This window comes from Marmota flaviventris, chromosome 4 (assembly GCF_047511675.1).
Source record: "Marmota flaviventris isolate mMarFla1 chromosome 4, mMarFla1.hap1, whole genome shotgun sequence".
Taxonomy (NCBI): domain Eukaryota; kingdom Metazoa; phylum Chordata; class Mammalia; order Rodentia; family Sciuridae; genus Marmota; species Marmota flaviventris.
The window spans coordinates 27,580,568-27,599,290 of NC_092501.1; the positions used below are offsets into that span (position 1 = coordinate 27,580,568).

An 18,723-nucleotide genomic window follows, 5' to 3' on the forward strand; every position below is an offset into this window, starting at 1 on the left:
TAGACACACCGGAGGCTAAGGCAAGAGACTCATAAGTTCAAACCCAGCCTCAGCAACTTAGTAAGGCCCTAAGCAACACAGTGAGACCCTCTCTCTAATAAAATTTTTTAAAAAGGGGAGGGAGATGGGGATGTGGCTCAGTGGTTAAGCATCCCTGGGTTCAATCCCTGGTACAAAAAAAAAAAAAAAAAACTTTAATGGTAAATAGTTCCCAGTAAGTGTCTCTATTAAAATGTACATCTACTGCCTGAAGACAGCAGTCTTTAAAGAGAGAATCCTTTAACATCTCCTATTGATGATTTATGTAACAAGTTCAATGAACAAATCCTTGTTGAGAACCTCCTTAAGCCCGGTACTGCTGGGAAGATGGCAGTGAAGCAGACAGACATGGCCCTGTCCTCAGGAAGCATCCTAGCATGAAAATGATGAAAACACAGGACGGAAGAGGGCCCGATATGGGCTAGCCTGGTAAACCTTCTGGACACTTGAAGAAAATGGGAATTAGCTAAATGAAATTTAGTGGAAGAAGGGTCAGGGGGCAGGCAGTGGGCAGTCTGGACAAAGGGAAAAGAATATTCTCAGGCTCTAACAGTGGAATATCATGGGAATAGAGAAAACAAGGCTTAAAGGTAGACAGAGATGAGGGACGGCATAAATAGAGGGGTGGGAGGTTTGGTCCCAGTGAGCCTACAATGGTAAGACTTTACCCTGAAGGCAACAGAAAGTTCTTGTTATTGACATGGTATTTACTTAAGATGGCTAAATTGTACCTGTTTTTTCCTATTCTCTTGAGTTAAAAAATTAATGAGCCGGGTGCAGTGGCACACACCTATAATCCCAGTGGCTTGGGAGGCTGAGGCAGGAGGATCACAAATTCAAAGCCAGTCTCAGCAAAAGTGAGGCACTAAGTAACTCAGTGAGCTCCTGTCTTTAAATAATATACAAAATAGGACTGGGGATGTGGCTCAGTGGTTGAGTGCCCCTGAGTTCAATCCCTAGTACTCCCCCTACAAAAAACAAAAAATTAAATGAAGTTAACTGCCATGGTAACTTCTGCCCCTTTTCATAAAGTAATGGTCAGTGCTCCAATCTCTGTCCTATCATAATCTCTGTCTCAATCCTAGCATAATTTGTCCCATCTCTTGTTTGAGAAAATATCTTTCAGCTAAGTCATAAATGATTGTATTGTAAAGAAATATTGACCAAAGTTTTAAAAATTCTAATTTGTCACTAACCTAACACTTCTTGATGCTAAGGCTTATGCTTTTCTTTTTTTTTTTTTTAATAATTTTTATTTATTTTTATTGTTTAATTTTCGGTGGACACAACATCTTTGTGTGTATGTGGTGCTGAGGATCGAACCCGGGCCGCACGCATGCCAGGCGAGCGCGCTACCGCTTGAGCCACATCCCCAGCCCAGGCTTATGCTTTTCTAATAATATTATTTGTACCATGCAGCCTTATTTTGTGGGTGGTCATGAGCTCCCGAGGTGTGAAAGTGGTGGGTGACATTGTCACAGATATTCATGGGATGAACCAGGTCCCACTCTTTTGGTTATCAACAGCCAAGTAGGCTCTGACCTTTTGCTCACTCTCCCTAACCCAGAATTTCCCTGGACCCCAAGAGCTTTCTCTACCAGGCAGTAGCCTGTCTTTGAAGAGAAATATAAGACTCCTACTCTACCTTTGTCTTGGCAACCCACTTTCTTTCTCTAGCAGAAAATGAATGACATGGTGCCCAGCCTAAGTAACATTGCCAGCCTTAATTCTAGCAACATTAGCAGCACTGTGTACCAGAGGCTAACTAAGTGGCAGGGCAGTGCCGCAGTCTGGCTGGGCACAAAATAACCACACAGCCGCCACACAGCCTTGTAGGTTCAAACAGCAACTCTTTATTCCTGAACTCTCACGGGCACTCTACACACACTTCCCGGGAACACACTCCCTCCACCGGGCTCCTCATGCCAATTCTCCAGGAACCCCGCGAGAACTCAACAGGAACTCCAAAGTAGAGGGCACCTGAGGCAGCAGGATCCGCCCTAATCCCAGCAGGATCCACCCTAATCCCGGAGCCGCCCTATCCCCCCCCCCCCCCAGGGATCTGCCCTAATCCCTGAGCTGCCCTAATCCCAGAGCAGGGTCACCTTTCAACCATTCCCTCTAGCAAAATGCCAGGCGTCATTCCGACTAAACTGTGGCTCTCAACAGGGCAGGTTTCAGGGGACCCTGATTTTTTATTGTTACCTGATGAAGTCCAGGGTCTGGAGGAAACAAAGGTCAATATACTTAGGTAGTTAAATAGAAGGAAAGTTGGTCTCAAAGGGAGAGCCATCTCCAGTTACAATTAAGGGTATACCCTAAAAGAAATCCTGAATCTTCTTCTTGGAGGAGTGCAGTACACTAAATGCTATATCCCCTCAAATTCATACACTGAAACCTAATCTCTCATGTGATGATAGCATTTGGAGTGGGTGCTTAGTAAGTGATTAGGTCATTAATGTCATTGATCCTCTTACAAAGAGACCCTAGAACTGAACCTCACCCCTTTCCCAAATGAAGACAGAGAAAAGATGACCCTCTGTGAACAGCTGGTGGGTCCTCATAGACATTAAACCTCCTAGTGCTTTGATACAGACTCCCTGCCAGAACTGTGTGAAATGTATTTTTGTTGAAAAAGGCGCATGGTTTGTTAGTTTTCTTTGGATTAGACAAAGAGTAAAACTGCAGTTGGCAAAGGAATTTAGCAGAGATGACATTGTTGAGAGAATCTGAGGAGGAGCAGCATAGGCAGACTTGAATTCCATATCCTGCTGAGCCATTACCACATAGGCGCTCCACTCTGGGAGCTAGGTTCATTCAGCACTTTCCCACTGACCAGGGAGTCAGGAATAGAGTGAAGGTGACTAGTCACTGGTCAAGGATGTGGCCTGCCCCTGAGGCCAGAGGCCAGAGCTCTGTCCTACTCCCAGGCAATCCCAGGTGACTTTTCCTGAGAGACACAGAACTCCTTAGCTCTCCCTCTTCAGAGCAGCAATGGGGAGACCTGGGCATGGAAGCAGGCTAGGTGAATGTGGAGCCTTCAAAATTCCTGGTAGGACTCCCAGAGGCCCAGAGATTATGCCCTGATAGGTCTGTGAGGTCAAAGCACCTCAGGGTCCCAGGGCAATAGTGTCCTGAGCTGGGGTTCCAGCATCATATTTCTATGTTCAACTCATGCTTCCACCACTTACTGACTGCTGGGATCATGGATAGCCATGGCATTTGATCTCTCCAAACCTCACCTTCCTCCTCCTTTAAATGGAATCATGCAGTACCCACCTCATAAGGTTACAGTGAGACGACCTTGTGAGGATTCAATAAAATGACTCTTGGGAGTTGGTTTGCAGGGTTCATTCAATACTGTCCCCCTACCTTTATTCCACATACTAGTCCTTTGCCCTTCTGCTGGGTGAAAACACCTGTGTGTTTCCTAACTTTTTGCATAGAGAAGATTCCAAACTTTCACATGACAATCAGAATTCCCAAAGCATCCAGACTCATTTTTGGAGGCGTAGGAATGGTGACAGGCTCACCACTTGAGCCTGGTGGAGACAGCACCCTGTGGAGGTGCTCAGTGACACCAGAGTGCGTGAGAGCAGTCACACAGATTTTATGCAGGTTTCTGGTTATTCGAAATGAACTCCCTGGAGTCTCGGGTTATCATCCTGGAGCTGGTGGTTGAGGCTGAGCATTAGTTCGCCCTGGGCCAGAGCCCGGGTGCTCGTTAAGGAGGGGAGCTGGCTACTCCACTCTCGGTGATGGAAACCGTGTTTCCTCTCCCACGCGCCTGGGGAGATGGGAAAAAGATGGAGTCACGAGTGGTCCGAGGTAAGTTGGCTTCCCACACTGTTCCGCGCGCCAGTCCCGGGCTTGGATCCAACCCCAACAACGTGACAGTGTCCTCGGGCTTAGAGAGCTCACCAGCGCCCCGAGGCCGCGGGGTGGTGGGCGGAGGAACAGCTGGGGGCTGGGGGGAGAAGCCAAAAGCAGAAAAAGAGGGGCGGGGGAGCGACGACCTGGTGGCAGTGGGAACAGCAGATTGCGCCGAGCCAATGGCGACAGCAGGACGAGGTGGCACCAAATTCCCGTTGGCCAATGACGACCAGAGTTGAGGAAGCCTAATTAGCATGTACCCCCGCCGCTGGGGGTTGTTGTCTGCAGTATTCTGGTGCCTTGACTCTTCACAGCGCTCCTGTCCTTTTCCCGCCCTCACCTCCTCTCTCGGCTTTTTCCGCCAGCATTGCGCTTTGTGTCCCTCGTTGTTGAAACGGAATCAAGGAAATACCGGACACAATCACTGCCAGCTCTAGCCTGAAAAACGTAGCCCCGGGAGATCTGCGCACTGCAGTTTCCGGCCCGGACATCCATCGCGCGTGCAAGGCGCACAGACAGTTCTGAGCGCACGTACTAGATCGCGGCTCTTAAGCCGGGTCAGTCCATCCTCCGGCCTCTGCAGATCGAATTCCGCTCGGCAGTCTCGGCCCTGGGAACGTATCCCAGCATCACCGAGGCAAGATGCCGGCCCACATGCTGCAGGTGAGATTCCCAGAAGTGGCTCTGGCTACGCGTGCTATGCGGTTTGAATTGGCTTATAGGTGACTGGTTGAAAACTCCTGGGAGGACCTGGCCATCTTTTTTCGAGCTGCTCTGCCTTCAGTCGATTGCTTTGCTCTCAGTTAGTAACTAAATTTTTAATAGGGGGCACTTGATACCCCTTGTTTCTTAAGCTTTTAAAGTAAAGAAAAACCTGGTGTTGCCGGCGCCTTTATGTATACGTGTGATTTTTCCTTTGTCCGTTGCCACGGGTAGGAGTGTTTCACCCTTCTTTCCTTGTGCCACTTCACCTTAATGTTCTACCCACAATCTGTCTGCATAATCTCTGGAAACTTCCCCATTCCATCTCAAGCCACCCTCATGTAACCTGGGTACTGGGGCAGGGCCTGTGCCTTTACAGTACCCTTCCCCCTTCCTCTTAGAGGGCAAAGTGACCCTGCTGCTGCAAGCCTCTGCTCTCTTCTGACTCTCCCCTTAACTCTCCTTCTAGCTCTCCAGCTCCTACACCACCATCACCACCATCACAGCGCCTCCCAAGGGGAGCCCGCAGAATGAAGGAGAGAAGTTGGAGAACCACCCTCTCTACTCCGAGGAAGACATTCGCCCTGAAATGAAAGATGACATATATGACCCCAGCTACCAGGATGCAGAAGGCCCCAGGCCCAAGTTTGAGTTTGTCTGGAGAAACATCATCCTCATGTGTCTGCTGCACCTGGGAGCCCTGTATGGGATCATACTCGTTCCCACCTGCAAATTCTACACTTGGCTCTGGGGTAAGCATGTCCTCTTGTCCTGAGCCAGTACCCCTAGGTGTCTCCCTGATCTTTAATAAGGTGGGGACTTCTACAGAAGGGCTACTATTCTTTGTCCAGTTTTTGCCACCCATATGTCTTTGGTTGCTTGAGAGAGGCTGATGGGGATAGGAATAGAGCCTAGTAGGATTGGGATGTAAAAGTGTCTGTTCTGGGGGCAGTTTGACATGGATGTTAGGGATCAAGGCTGAGAACATGTGCAGGAGGCTTTGAGGTATAGACAAGTGACAAAGACCCCTATCCTGAAAGAGCTGTTCTGTTTGTATCATTTGCTTGTCTTCCACAAAACTATTTTGACTTTACCCCGCCCAGGGCAGGTTAGGCTGGTTTATTATGGAGGAAGATGAAGAAAATTTCTGTATACTGTGCTACTGTTATTCTAGGTAAGCACATGCCAATCAATAAAATGTTCTTAAGATGAAATAAGGTCATAGAAATGTTTCATATTCCTTTCCCTATACTCTTGATTCAGCTTCTCTCCAGAGCCTGCAAGGGCTAGCACCTTCTAATACCAGCTCTTCTGGCCCCCTCCCTAGCCCTCAGGCAGCTGTAATGAGAGAGAAGATTTCCAGGTCCTCCCTGACCCGCCCTAAGCTCAGCTTTTTCTGGGATCTGTGGCTGGAGGCTGATAGCAGTCCTGCCCCCTGGATACACAGGTGGTGCTTTGCAAGCAGATTAACCTCTGCCCTTGAAGCCTGAGTTGGGAAGGGGAAACAGGGAATTCTAGAAACCCAGGTGCCCAAATGTTGCTCTCTGAGGAGTGGGGAGCCAGGATGCCCTCTCCAGAAGACCATCAGAAGTTTCCTGGAACAGTCTAAGGTGTGGGGGTTTTTCCGGCAGCTCTCTGGGAGAGTAGTGGTTTAGAAAGTTTGGCTGGCCAGCCAGGTGTTAAATGTCCCCTCTCAATCTCTTAGGTCTAATAGATGATGATATCTGGTCCCTTGAGCTTTGTCATAGACATTCTCAGGTGCCACAGGGAAACGTAACTAAGAAGAACCCCTTTCTCAGTAAAAGTTTTTCCAGATTCCAAATGGGGCAGCACTACTGTGTTAGAATCAATGAATGTGGATAGAACAGGCAGCTGAGTGCCTGGGTTCTTGTCCCAGGTCCCCTGTTAAGATAGAACGACTTGTAGTTTTGGATTCAATGTCCCAGGGACATTTGCACCATGAAACAACCCTAAATGCTCCCTTGCTTCTTGGCCAAGTGCTTCTGCTTTGTCCAGAGCCCTTTCTTTCCTCCTGGTGATTGCAGGGCTCTGGTTCCAGTGTGATTTTTCCAGGTATGGGTGAAGAATATTAGAAGGTCTCAATTGCCACATAGTCAGAGACCTCATGTCACCTGGAACAACACTTTCCTTTGACAGTCACTGACTCTATGGCTTTCCTGAGTATCCTGAAGAAGAAACAGGATAGGATGCAGAAGGCCGGGAAGGGAGAGGAGGAGGCTATTTAGGAAATAGTTATTTTTGACTGTGGAAGAACTAGAACAATTTGTTACAATGTGCTGTCTTCAACCACAACTAAGTGATGTGGCCCTTGACGATCCACTGTTGCACCCACTTGATCAGAATGAAACATTGGTGCCCCATAGAACTGCTGAACACATGAAGAGTTAGGTACACCTGCCCATTTCCCCATTAGAGATCAGATCTGCTGCCTTGTGAGCCTGCGGAACTAGAGGACGCTGAGGCAGGACAATGTTCTGGTTCTGTTACCGGTTTTGACTATCTCTTGGCGTTGTCTAGAATTAGCATTGAATTCAAGAGTCTAGTCTCACAGGGACTTGGCAAAGGAGAGAAAAGGAATTGGGCACAGATCTTGGAGAGTGGCTGGCACAGCTGGAACAAGAGGGTTTATTGACAGAAAAAAATCTAGCTTCAAACCATGGCTTTGGTTTATTAGCTGTGTGGTCTAGATAAACAATCTTTGTGGGGGATCTATTTCTTCAACTGCACTATGAGGTCTTAACAGGACCTGCTCCATTCAAGGTATGCAGTGAATTACAGAATATTAATATTTTGCTAGGACCTGAGCCACTGTGCAAATACAACTCTGTAGGGCTGACTTTCCCAGAAACAGACACACTGTCTTCTACAAGACTGAAATACTTTTATACAAGGTGGTAAATAGACACATCACTGCATCCTTTGATTGTTCTCTACAACTTATGGCTGCTCCAACTGGGCAGTGCCACATAGCTCTTGCTGCTGTTTTCACAACTAGTTCCCAGGTCCTAAGGTCTGTGGGAGTACTTTGAGACCCTGAACATCTTACAAAAGTTCAGCTGAAGGTCAAAGGAAATAGGCTCTGGGATAATGCCCCTGCAGACCGATAGTGCCGAGTGGCACAGTGGTGAGAGTCCTATTCCTTCTGCTGTCCTGCCTTCTTAAATGCTGATACGTAGACATGATGATACTTTTCATGTGGTAAAAGCTAAGAGGCTACCAGGTACCAGGTTGCATGATTATAATTGCAGAAACTCTGGACGCTGAGGCAAGAGGATTGCAAGTCAGAGGCCAGCCTCAGCAATTTAGTGGGACCCTGTTTCAAAAAATAAAAAGGGCTGGGAACTTAGCACAGTGGTAAAGTATTCCTGGGTTCAATTCTCAATACAAACAAACAAACAAAAAACTCCAAGAGGCCTTAGTTTCAGGGGAGGCAGTTCCTCACCCAAAACCTGAACAACACAAAGACTCTGGCATTAGAGTATTTTGACATGCCTTATGAACTTTCCTGTTGGTGACTCCCCTATCATCTTGTCCTGGCAGCCTATGTGTACTATTTAATCAGTGGCCTGGGCATCACTGCAGGAGCTCATCGCCTGTGGAGCCACCGAACTTACAAAGCGCGGCTGCCCCTGCGGCTCTTCCTGATCATTGCCAACACCATGGCGTTCCAGGTAAGTAGCGGGTGCTGCTCAGCTCTTATGTCTCTACCCAGTCACTGATCCAGGATGGGAATGAAGAGGCTCAGTGTTTAGAGAACAGCCCCAGTAGGACAGCCATTGCCCTTTCCAGCTACTTTGGTCATCTCAAGTGAGGCTCGGTGCTTAATTCTTTTTTTCTTTCTTTCTTTATTCTAATTTCTTATACGTGACAGCAGAATGCATTTCAATTCATAGTACATATATAGAGCACGATTTTTCCTGTCTCTGGATATACACAAAGTAGAGTCACACCATTCGTGTCTTCATACATGTACTTGGGTAATGACATCCATCTCATCTACCGTCTGCCCTACAGTGCTTAATTCTATCCAGCTTGGGAATTCTTCAGTCACTGGGATGGGAAATAGGAGGTAAATAAGAAAGGCTATCAAGATAGAGAATTATTTTTCTTCCAATGTCCCTTCTCATACAGTGTAGCTGCTGTTGCCTTCTGCATAAGGAACCATGGTCATAAACTAGGCACTGAACCTGGTTTCCTGGGGAGACAATGAACATTAAACTTGTGCTCTTAGGTTGACTATTTTAGGACTCCACCACAGTGGGATTGAAGGTGATGTGTCATACACTCCTGAGCTCTTTTCTTTTAGATAGTAACAGTATATAGCACAGACTATGTGCCCGGTACTGTGCTTAAGTACTTGATATAGCTTAATTACTTCCTTCTAAGATGGGTAAGGGGGTAGGTCTTATTATTATCCCCAATTTATAGATGAGGAAACTGAGTAATGACTAACTTAGCATGGCAGCCCCAGATAAGCTAGGTTAGTCAGGTATTAAAATGTAGTGAGATAACAGGTTTATAATAGAGACAGAATGAGGGAAATTATAGCAATGGGCACAATATAGCTTGTGGTATAGGGCTTAGCAAGCAGCAAAAGGGAAACAATAAATTAGTTTCCTTTGTCTTTGCAGTATCTGAGGTGCTTAGCACATTTTCATAATCATTTTTGCTCTAGTAACTTGTATCTTGAAGTTCCTGCTGTTTATCTGAGGGCCAAAGGGAAGGAAAAGTCATATTGGTACATTCTTGAAGGAATGGAAAGAGCCCCAGGCAAGCCCAGAGGTCCTTTGGAACCGTAGTCACAGTCATGAATCACTTGCTGTTCTTGTTGAGTTGGGTGAGCTGTCACTTGTGCAGGTATCAGGGTAGAGTCCCTGCCACTTATACCCACAGACCATCACTCTGGGGCCACTTGACTCATACTTTCCCACAAATTGGCCCATGAGGACCTTGTCCCTTCTTTGCTCAAGAAATGGCAGTGTTCTTTCTTAATGAAACTGTCTGAGCTCAGTATGATTTATTTCCATTCTCCCCATCATATAACTGCAAGAAGCTGCAGTGCTCTTCCTGTGGCCTGGGATTAAGTTGCTTTTCCACCTGAGCTTCGGGGCAATTGAGCAGAAGAGGACAGGCTCCAGTAACTCTTCTTTGGAGCCAAACTCATAGATATTTGTGAGGCTGGGCTGAGAGCCGTGGGCCCTTGCAGACATCCAGGCATTGGACTTCTCCCAGGAGGGCATCTCTCCTCAGGCCTGTGTTCCTCTTCTCTGTCCCTCCAGAATGATGTTTATGAATGGGCCCGAGATCACCGCGCCCACCACAAGTTCTCAGAAACAGATGCCGACCCTCACAACTCCCGCCGCGGCTTCTTCTTCTCTCACGTGGGTTGGCTGCTGGTGCGCAAACACCCAGCTGTCAAAGAGAAGGGGGCGACGCTGAACCTATCTGACCTAAAAGCTGAGAAGCTGGTGATGTTCCAGAGGAGGTGAGTGAAGGGAGGATGGGGCTGGGGATGTGGCCCTGGACATCTGTGGTTCAGGGACCCAACTTTTTCTCTCAGAACTTATAAAATAAAAATGGAGTGATTTACATGTTCAGATCATCATTTAAAAGTTAATTTTTAATGTGACACAGATACACAGACATGAACTAATGCTCTGTTTCTTTGTGTGTGTTATCTTAGTGAAACAAATTAAGGGCAAGAAATGATTATTGACCTAGGACAATCAGGGATACAAAAATGAATTTAACTAATCCTTATGTTAAAGAAGTATGAAGCCTATTTGGGGATTAAGGGATAAATCAAGTACCCGAATAACCATGATACAAGGCAGAATATCCTGCTATACTCAGAGGAAGAAAGAGGAGGGAGATTGCTCAGTAAGGAACTCCAGGGAGAGGTTTACAAATAAAGTAGCATCAGAATCCACCCATGGATAGAGACTTTTCTCAAAGATGGGTAAACAGGGATGGTGCAAAGACAATGAAAAGAATGAAATATAGCCTCATGCGTGTTCCAGGAAGGTCCTTCTGTTCAGAGTACAGGGGTGGCTCTAGATAAAGGATTACAGAGACTGATAATGTTCCTTTGGAGTCCGAGGCACAGATGTAGGATTTAATTCATCTGGCAACATGGAACTACTAATGGTCTCTGCAGCAATATGGCACAGTCAGAGGTGTGCTTCAGAAAGCCTGTTCTCAGGGTGGGTGGAAGTAACCATTGAGCCAGAGAGAGGAGAGGCAGGGACCCAGGTCAGCTGGTAGGAAGTACCCATGGTGGTAGTGATGCAGTTAGTGACAGCAATGGAAAGGAGTTGGAGGCAAGGAATGCAAGTCAAAGGTGTGACTGCTGTAAGGAGGTAAGCAGTCAGTGCCCTTGGAATATTAACGGCTTGGTTTTGCATGAAAGAATAGGACAGGGCCTCTGGAGGGACAGAGACTTTCAGGTGATAAAAGAGACTCCTGAAGGAAAAGCATAGCAAAGAATTATGGGTTGTCACAGGAAATGGAGGCAAGCCTTCTTGCATAGACTATGCCAAAAACTGATGGACATTTAAAGTTAAGGGAGCCCTAAGGCAGATGGGTAATAGCCCAGGCAGCAGAATTGGGGCTAATGAGCTTGAGATTTGAACCCTTACCTTTTTGACCACATGACCTTATGGTCTCGTGAAAAAGAAAAATGGATTTCAAGTGAAGAGAAGGGAATCATTTAGCAGGTCCATATTGCTTCATCTAAAACCTGATTTCCACCCCATCTGGGTGTGGTAGCACATGCCTCTACTCCCAGCGGCTTGGGAGGCTGAAGCAGGAGGATCACAAATTCAGAGCCAACCTAAGGAACTTAGTGAGACCCTGTTTCAAAATAAAAAAGGGCTGGAGATATGGCTCAGCAATGCCCCTCCCTGGTTTTAATCCCTGGTACAAAAAGAAAGAGAAAGAAAAAAAGATTTTTCACCCCATTTCCTCTTTCTGTTTTATGCCATCCTGTACTCATAGTGTAGGAGGAAATATACAGCCCACTCAGTAAGAATGGGCAGTCCAGATAAATGTGAGAGTTCTCTTTCCACTGACTAACTGTGGGATCTCTCAATGTAGGTACTACAAACCCGCTGTCCTGTTGATATGCTTCATCCTGCCCACACTGGTGCCCTGGTTCTATTGGGGTGAAACTTTTCTAAACAGCTTGTGTGTTGCCACTTTCCTGCGATATGCTGTAGTGCTCAATGCCACCTGGCTGGTGAACAGTGCTGCCCACCTGTACGGATACCGCCCCTATGACAAGAACATTAACTCCCGGGAGAATATTCTGGTTTCCCTAGGAGCTGTGGGTAAGTCATCCATCCCTAATATGACCACATCTAGTGGTCTGTTGATTAGGAGCCAGAGAAATCCAAATGACTGTTTTTATGACCACTTTGTAGCTCAGTTCTTCCGCTATAAAACCGGGGGCAGCATATTGGGAAACCCTTACGGGAGTGAAGCAACAACTATATAAATGGAAAGGATGTGCTATCTATTATAATGAGTCCTTTTGAGATTTCCTTTTTCTAGTCATCTCATAGGCTGTAGTCTTACAATGGGATGGGGGATGTAGAAATACAAAAGTCGAGACATCTGCATGGTTTGTATGTTTAAGAGTGGGTGCGGTGGTATAGGCCTGTAATCCCAGCAGCTGGAGAGATTGAGGCAGGAGGATGGTGAGTTCAAAGCCAGCCTCAGCAACTTAGCAAGGTCCTAAGCAACTCAGTGAGATCCTGTCTCTAAATAAAATATTTTTAAAAGGGCTGGGGATGTGGTTCAGTAGTTAAGTGCCCCTGGGTTCAATCCCCAGTGCCAAAAAAAAAGAGTGGGCTGGCCTTATTATTTAGTGATGCAAGTATGAGGAGAGTCAGGGCATCTGTTGGTGGTCCTTTCCCACCTCCTATCAGTCCCATTTCTTCTTGTCCTTTATTTTTCGGTTTTCTGCTTACTTTACTATATGCTGGGAACTCCTCTTCCCCCACAGAACTGTGGGAATCCTCCAGTAAAGCAGAGAATTTGATTACAATTTTCTGTTTTCTTATCTGATTGTTCACTATTCCTAAATTGTATCCTCTCTATAATCCTGGTTCCAATTGCCAGAATGAGGGAAACAGTTCTACCATCTGTCTCTACTTTTTTCCTGTCCTTTCATTCCAAGTACATATAGACTTTGACAAAGGCCTCAAGTTAATTTTCCCTGTGCAGACTGCATGGCCACTTCTCATCAGTGGTCAGACCTATTGTTCTAAAGTATTTTTCCCCCCTATATTTTGGGGGCTTGTATAATCTCCCTCCTCCTATCAGGCACCTTTTACCATTATGCACGTTCTTACTTTGACTCATGTTTGAAATAAATTACCTACTCTGTACAAATCTGAATTTTCTTTTTTTTTTTTATATACTATTCTTTTTTTTTTTTTAAAGAGAGAGAGAGAGAGAACTATTTATTATTTATTTTTTGGCGGACACAACATTTTTGTTTATTATGTGGTGCTGAGGATCGAACCCGGGCCGCACGCATGCCAGGCGAGCGTGCTACCGCTTGAGCCACATCCCCAGCCCCCTGAATTTTCATATACATGTGTGTCCTGTATTATAAATAATACTATAGCAAGCCTTCCGGATTCTAGCCTCCTTAAGGATGATCATAAAAAGTGATTGTCATTATCTTAGTCTCCATTGTTTTTCATTACTCCAAAGCTGCTCTTTCATCCTTCTCATCTCAGAGCTTCTCTTCTACCATTGTTTGCTGCCATTGTGATGTTTTTCATCTTGAATTACCTCCCTCACAGTCACATGCTCATCTTCTCCCTGAAAAAGCTGACCTTCCCCTACAGCCATTCCCCTTGAGATGTGTCTTGCTGTCGCAAGTGCAACCCATTGGCTCTCTCCCTTTTTCTCTTGTATATGCATGTGTGTATGATTCCATTTAAATTGAATGTTAGGCTTTGTGATTGCTCACTTAGAGCCTTGCTATGAAACCCTGGGTGGAAGTAGCAATCCTCTGTCAGCAGTACCAGTTTCTCTCTATAGTCTCCTTATCCTCAAGATAGATTTCCCATCACAAAAGCTCCCAGTCAGCCATTGGTGACCAGGGCTTCTTGATTCATTTCTTTCTTTCTTTTTCTTTTTTTCTTTTTTTTTTTTTTTTTAATATTTTTTAGTTGTTGATGGACCTTTATTTTATTTATTTTTATGTGGTTCTGAGAATCGAACCCAGTGCCTCATGCCTGCTAGGGAAGCGTGCTACCTCTGAGCCACAGCCCCAGTCCCCTTGACTCATTTCTTAAGATGCCTCAGGGCATATGATTCAGAGTAGAAGACACAGGGTTCATCCATTCACTTGGCAACAACAGCTTTCTCTGAGGTTTGTAGTGTGCTGCTGGGTAAGATGTTGCCAAGATGAGGAAAACGTCAATCCACCGAGATTCATAACTTCTCTCCTTGGTTTGTTCCAGGTGAGGGTTTCCACAACTACCACCACACCTTCCCTTATGACTACTCTGCCAGTGAGTACCGCTGGCACATCAACTTTACCACGTTCTTCATCGACTGCATGGCTTCCCTTGGCCTGGCTTATGACAGGAAGAAAGTATCCAAGACCGCTATCCTGGCCAGGATTAAGAGAACTGGAGATGGAAGCCACAAGAGTGCCTGAGTTTGGGGTTGTCCAGGTTCCTTTTCTAAAGCCATCTGGGCAGAGGTTTAATGTTCTGTTAATTAACTACTGAGTAATGCTACCCAGATGCTAAAGACGATGACCTTAACCCACTCTAGTACAGTATTCTTGTAAATGCGCAAGTATTGAAAGGCAACAAATTCCCCTCTTTGAAGCTAGGCTGATTTTTTTTTTTTTTTTCCTCTTCTATTCCCATTATCCTTTGCCTTGCTTGGTTCCTATCACCTTCCTTTCTCTAATCCCTCATTGCCTCCCAGGCAAGCACCTGATCAGCCATAAGTTGGTGTCCATTGTAAAAACCCAACGGTCTTTTCTAGAGCCTAAAAGTAAAGATCTTTGCCACAGTTAACTCTCTTTTCTTGATCTCTCCTGAGCTTCCAGATTGGTGGCTCTAGCTAGATATGCAACAAAATCTTCTCAAAAGTGCCCATTAACTGTCATCATACGCTTTGCCAGATAGAAGGTGAAAATAACTTTGTCACAGAGTTTGCAAAGCAGGTCATTCATCAGGGGAGAGTGAGCATGCAGGGTATGATTTGTAAGTAAGGATGTGGTTGAGGTGGGAAAGCTTTTTGTAGTCAGAACCAGCTGCCTACTTAGCAGAGACCTGGAGCCTCTCTACTTAGTATGCGTCCTTTCTCTCCTGATTGGTAGAGTAGCCATGAAGGTTGGCAATTAAATTACCACAGCACATCTCAATGTCTCAATATAGTTTAGACTGAGGATAAATGGGAAGCATTTTATCCTTAGAAAACGTGATCTCTGTTGGGGAAGGACGTTTCCCCCCTATATAACAAGGACATTTTCTTATTTCATACACAAACAAGTTGTCAGATTAACCATGTCCAGAAGTGATGGATACAGCAACAGTTAATAGAATTTTGAGGATTCTGTGAGCTTCTCATTCAACTTCTTTCATCTTTCTGCTGTGCTATCTTCAGGATTTTGGTCACTGCCCTTGTAATGATAGGATGGCTGTGGCATTTCCAAATATCCAACAATGGAAAGATTTTAGCAGGTGAACTTGGGTCAAAGTTAAACGTGTATAGACATAATCTGTATTGCAGCATGAAAAATATTCACTGGGAGTATTTCATTCTGAAAAAGAAATACTAAAGTAGCTTGAAGGACAAGAGGAACCTATTGGTTTACCCATTCCTCCCACTGCTGGGCAGGAGGAGATGGACAGTTTGAGGGGCAGGGTCTGTAGGCAGCTCCTGAGAGATTACTTTCTAAAGGAAGAGCTCTGACAGCACATTGCCAGAGGGTTCAGAAGCTGCTGAGTGATTTGTTGGGTGTTCTGGTGAGCTAAGTTAGATAGTAGGTTCATTCATTACTGTTTCTCCTTACATAGAATAAAACCTAGGTTTCCTCCCCCGTTATTGTGCCCCTTCATGCATTCCTTTTTCTGTGACCATCCAGACAACACTGACAGGACTGCCTGTGGCAGGGTTTGGGTGTAGGGATCTTTTAACCACCTTGTTTCCTGGCTCTACTCCATCTGTCATTTTTACTGGTTCTCTTATACTTCCTTTTTTTCATTAAAGACAGCCTCCTATGTGTCTTCAGGGCAGTGAGGACTTCCTATCCAGGCAACACCCTATTCTGCAGACACATTGCTCATGGGCACTGAACTGAAGTGGCCTCCAGATCCTCTTCACCTCCACCCTATGTGCCTCTGCCACACTGATAACTTAAGAAAAGTTTAGCAAACCCTCTCAAAACTTTCCTGGCTCACACAGGCTCACTTTCCAAAAAGCTAAGCCAAATGCCCATGTTGTGCCAGTGAGCTGACCATGGAGGAAAGCAGGGTTTGTTGATAATCTCCTTTCTAGGACAGAAGAGAGCATGCTCAGTGTGATTCTTGCAGGAAGAGGACACCCAGTTCTCACTTTGAAAGGAGGCCCTGACCAGGAGCCAGAGTCTGCTGCAAAGCTTTGGCTTAAATGTGGGATCTGAGATGCCATGAATTTTGCTGAAAAGAGTGTGTGTTTAGCAAACTTAACCGACATCCCCTACCACACAGCCAAGCAGACAATAGAAGTCTGTGGGGGGAAAAACAGAATGTCAGTAGTTTAAAGACTATGGGCCTTTCCTGCCCTGTACCTCCGTCATCAATGTGGAAGCCTGGCTTTGCTCTTACCAGGATTAACAGTGTACAATGCCCAATGCTTTGTCCATTGTTGAGGCCTGATGTTGGGAGGAAGCAGGAACTTTCTTCCTGTGTCAGTTGAGTTGAGGCAAAAGGGACCAGCCTGCACTAAGGCAGCCTTGCTTTGAACTGTTCATTAAAGCAGAAAAGAATCTTATGGAAGATCACTATAGATCATATCTGCTGACTTGTGTGCCTACCCACAAATATGTCTCTTGGGTTTTTTTTATCTCTGCAGGTCATCAGGTAGATATAACCCTCAATTTTTTCTCATTCTCTTTTAATTCTGTCCCACAAATCTGATCCATTCCACGTCCCTACAGAAGTGAGGATGGAGACCTTGGACTGAGGGTGCAGGACATGAGTGTGGGGGGTAGTGGTAGATTGACTCAGTAAAGAACATTTTTCAAGATTCTAAAGCTCAATGACACATTAAAAGAAACTCTGATCAAGAGTGAATTTGTAATGGTTAATGCTGACAATTTATTCAGGTGCCTTACCTCTTTTCTAATCCATGTTACACGTGAGCCTCCCTTGCTCCCTCTTGAGTCCCTTAACACCTGAGAGCCTGCAGCAGTGCAGATGTAAAAACTGGCCCGCTTGGAGGATTACCAATATGTAGATTTGAAGGATTCCCTTCTGGGCTTCATTTTGTAAACTTCTTAGGGCTGTTTTTATTAATCACGTTTGATGGAGGGTAGAAATAATTTGAACATATTTTATTTATACCTTTATTAATTAAAAGGTTATAGTGTTTAAAATGGAAGTTTTAACAGTCTGCAATTATTCCAAGTGTGTTCTCTGTAAATGTAGCAGAAGTGGGTTGATGTGAAAAGAAGGCAAGGTAGCTATGCTATACTGGTGTGAAGGTCAGGGCCTCCTACCAGTATGCCACTGACCATGTGACTCCTAAAGCAGACTTATGCTGACAATAAAGAATCCACTCCCAAGATAAGGACATTAATCCATGAGGGTAGAACACTCCTGACCTAATCACCTCTTAATGGTTCCACCTCAATGTTGTTGCTTTGAAGATGAAGTGTCCATCCCATGAATTCAGACCACAGCACTGGACAAGTCATTTACAATGTGCCTCAGTATTCCTTCTCTTAAAATGGGGTAATAAAACTGACCTACCTCAATGGACAAGTTTGAGGCATGAGTAATGCTTCTACTAAAGCATTTTGGCATCAGCAGAGGAATTTTCAAAACCTGCATGTTTTTATTATAGCAGTATCCACCATGGACTTGTACCATGTTCTGGATGATGTTAGACTACATCCTCCTCTTGAGAGATTGAATGAATGCAGTTGATAAATGTTGGATAATTAGCCAGACAAAATTTTGAGAATGTATACTCATTGCTATGAAAATATATGCAGGATACCTTTTCCTTCCTTGGGTGAGATTTTTCCTTATGTGAAATAGTAATTATTTGTAACCTAAGAATTGTTTTTGGAATAATTTTCATTAATATCAACTTTGAAGCTAGTTGTTTTGATCTGAAGTTGTGTTTGTTCTAATAAAATTGATGTGAATCTGATTGCACTGTGCCTTGGAGCTTTTTGACTGTTGTAGTCTCCTGGGACCTGTTACTATGGCTCATCATTTTATGTTCCCTGTACCTTTAAAAGAAATTAAAATAACAACAACAACAAAAAAGAACAGTAGAAGCTACAGGGGTTGAATCATAGCCCAGTAACCTGCCTTGCCCTTCCTAAGAGTTAACTTTAGGTTAAACTGTGGGCAACAGGAAAGGAGATGTCTGCTCCTATTAAATCAAACATGTGCCACCAATTGGCACTAAGGCCTGGGGAAATGCCAGCTCTCCATGTGTCACTAAGATAGAGTTCCTGGGAAAGGCCTGGAGCAGCAGCAGAAGTACCGCCTGGGAAAACAAAACTTTCTCTTGCAACCCAGGCTGGACGTGCAGCTCCTGGAAAGTCCTGGCCTCCAAAGAATAAATGGCTTCCTGACCGCTGATGTACAACAGCAGGAAGAACGGAAGGGTATACAGTTCTAGAATAGAGAGGGCTTCTTGATCACAAGGTGGAAAAGGTGGATTTTGTTTTGCTTTGTTTTTACTTTAAACTTTTTCTACTTTATTGGAGAATCCTCATGTGGAAAAACATACTTTACATTTAATTTTTTTGCAGTGTTCAGGATTGTTCCTGCTCGACAAGTGTTCTACCACTGAGCTACATCCCCAACCCTTTTAAAATGTTTAATTTTGAGA

The 18,723-nt window shown here is 45.0% G+C and overlaps 1 protein-coding gene across 1 annotated transcript; it reads left to right on the forward strand.

Moving 5' to 3' along the window:
* The first annotated feature begins 4,151 nt into the window (after positions 1–4,151).
* Scd (stearoyl-CoA desaturase) lies at positions 4,152–18,030 on the forward strand. The gene is made up of 6 exons (XM_027930039.2): positions 4,152–4,575; positions 5,084–5,366; positions 8,176–8,306; positions 9,915–10,120; positions 11,731–11,963; positions 14,115–18,030. The coding sequence occupies exons 1-6, from the start codon at positions 4,555–4,557 to the stop codon at positions 14,312–14,314; spliced, it is 1,074 nt and encodes a 357-aa protein (XP_027785840.2). The 5' UTR covers positions 4,152–4,554; the 3' UTR covers positions 14,315–18,030.
* Positions 18,031–18,723: the final 693 nt, after the last annotated feature.

Excerpts from the sequence above, each read along its gene's own strand:
- Scd (XM_027930039.2), top strand. The coding sequence starts at position 4,555 with ATGCCGGCCCACATGCTGCAG. Across the intron at positions 5,367-8,175 it reads ATTCTACACTTGGCTCTGGG|CCTATGTGTACTATTTAATC; the intron begins GTAAGCATGTCC and ends TTGTCCTGGCAG. Across the intron at positions 11,964-14,114 it reads GGTTTCCCTAGGAGCTGTGG|GTGAGGGTTTCCACAACTAC; the intron begins GTAAGTCATCCA and ends GGTTTGTTCCAG.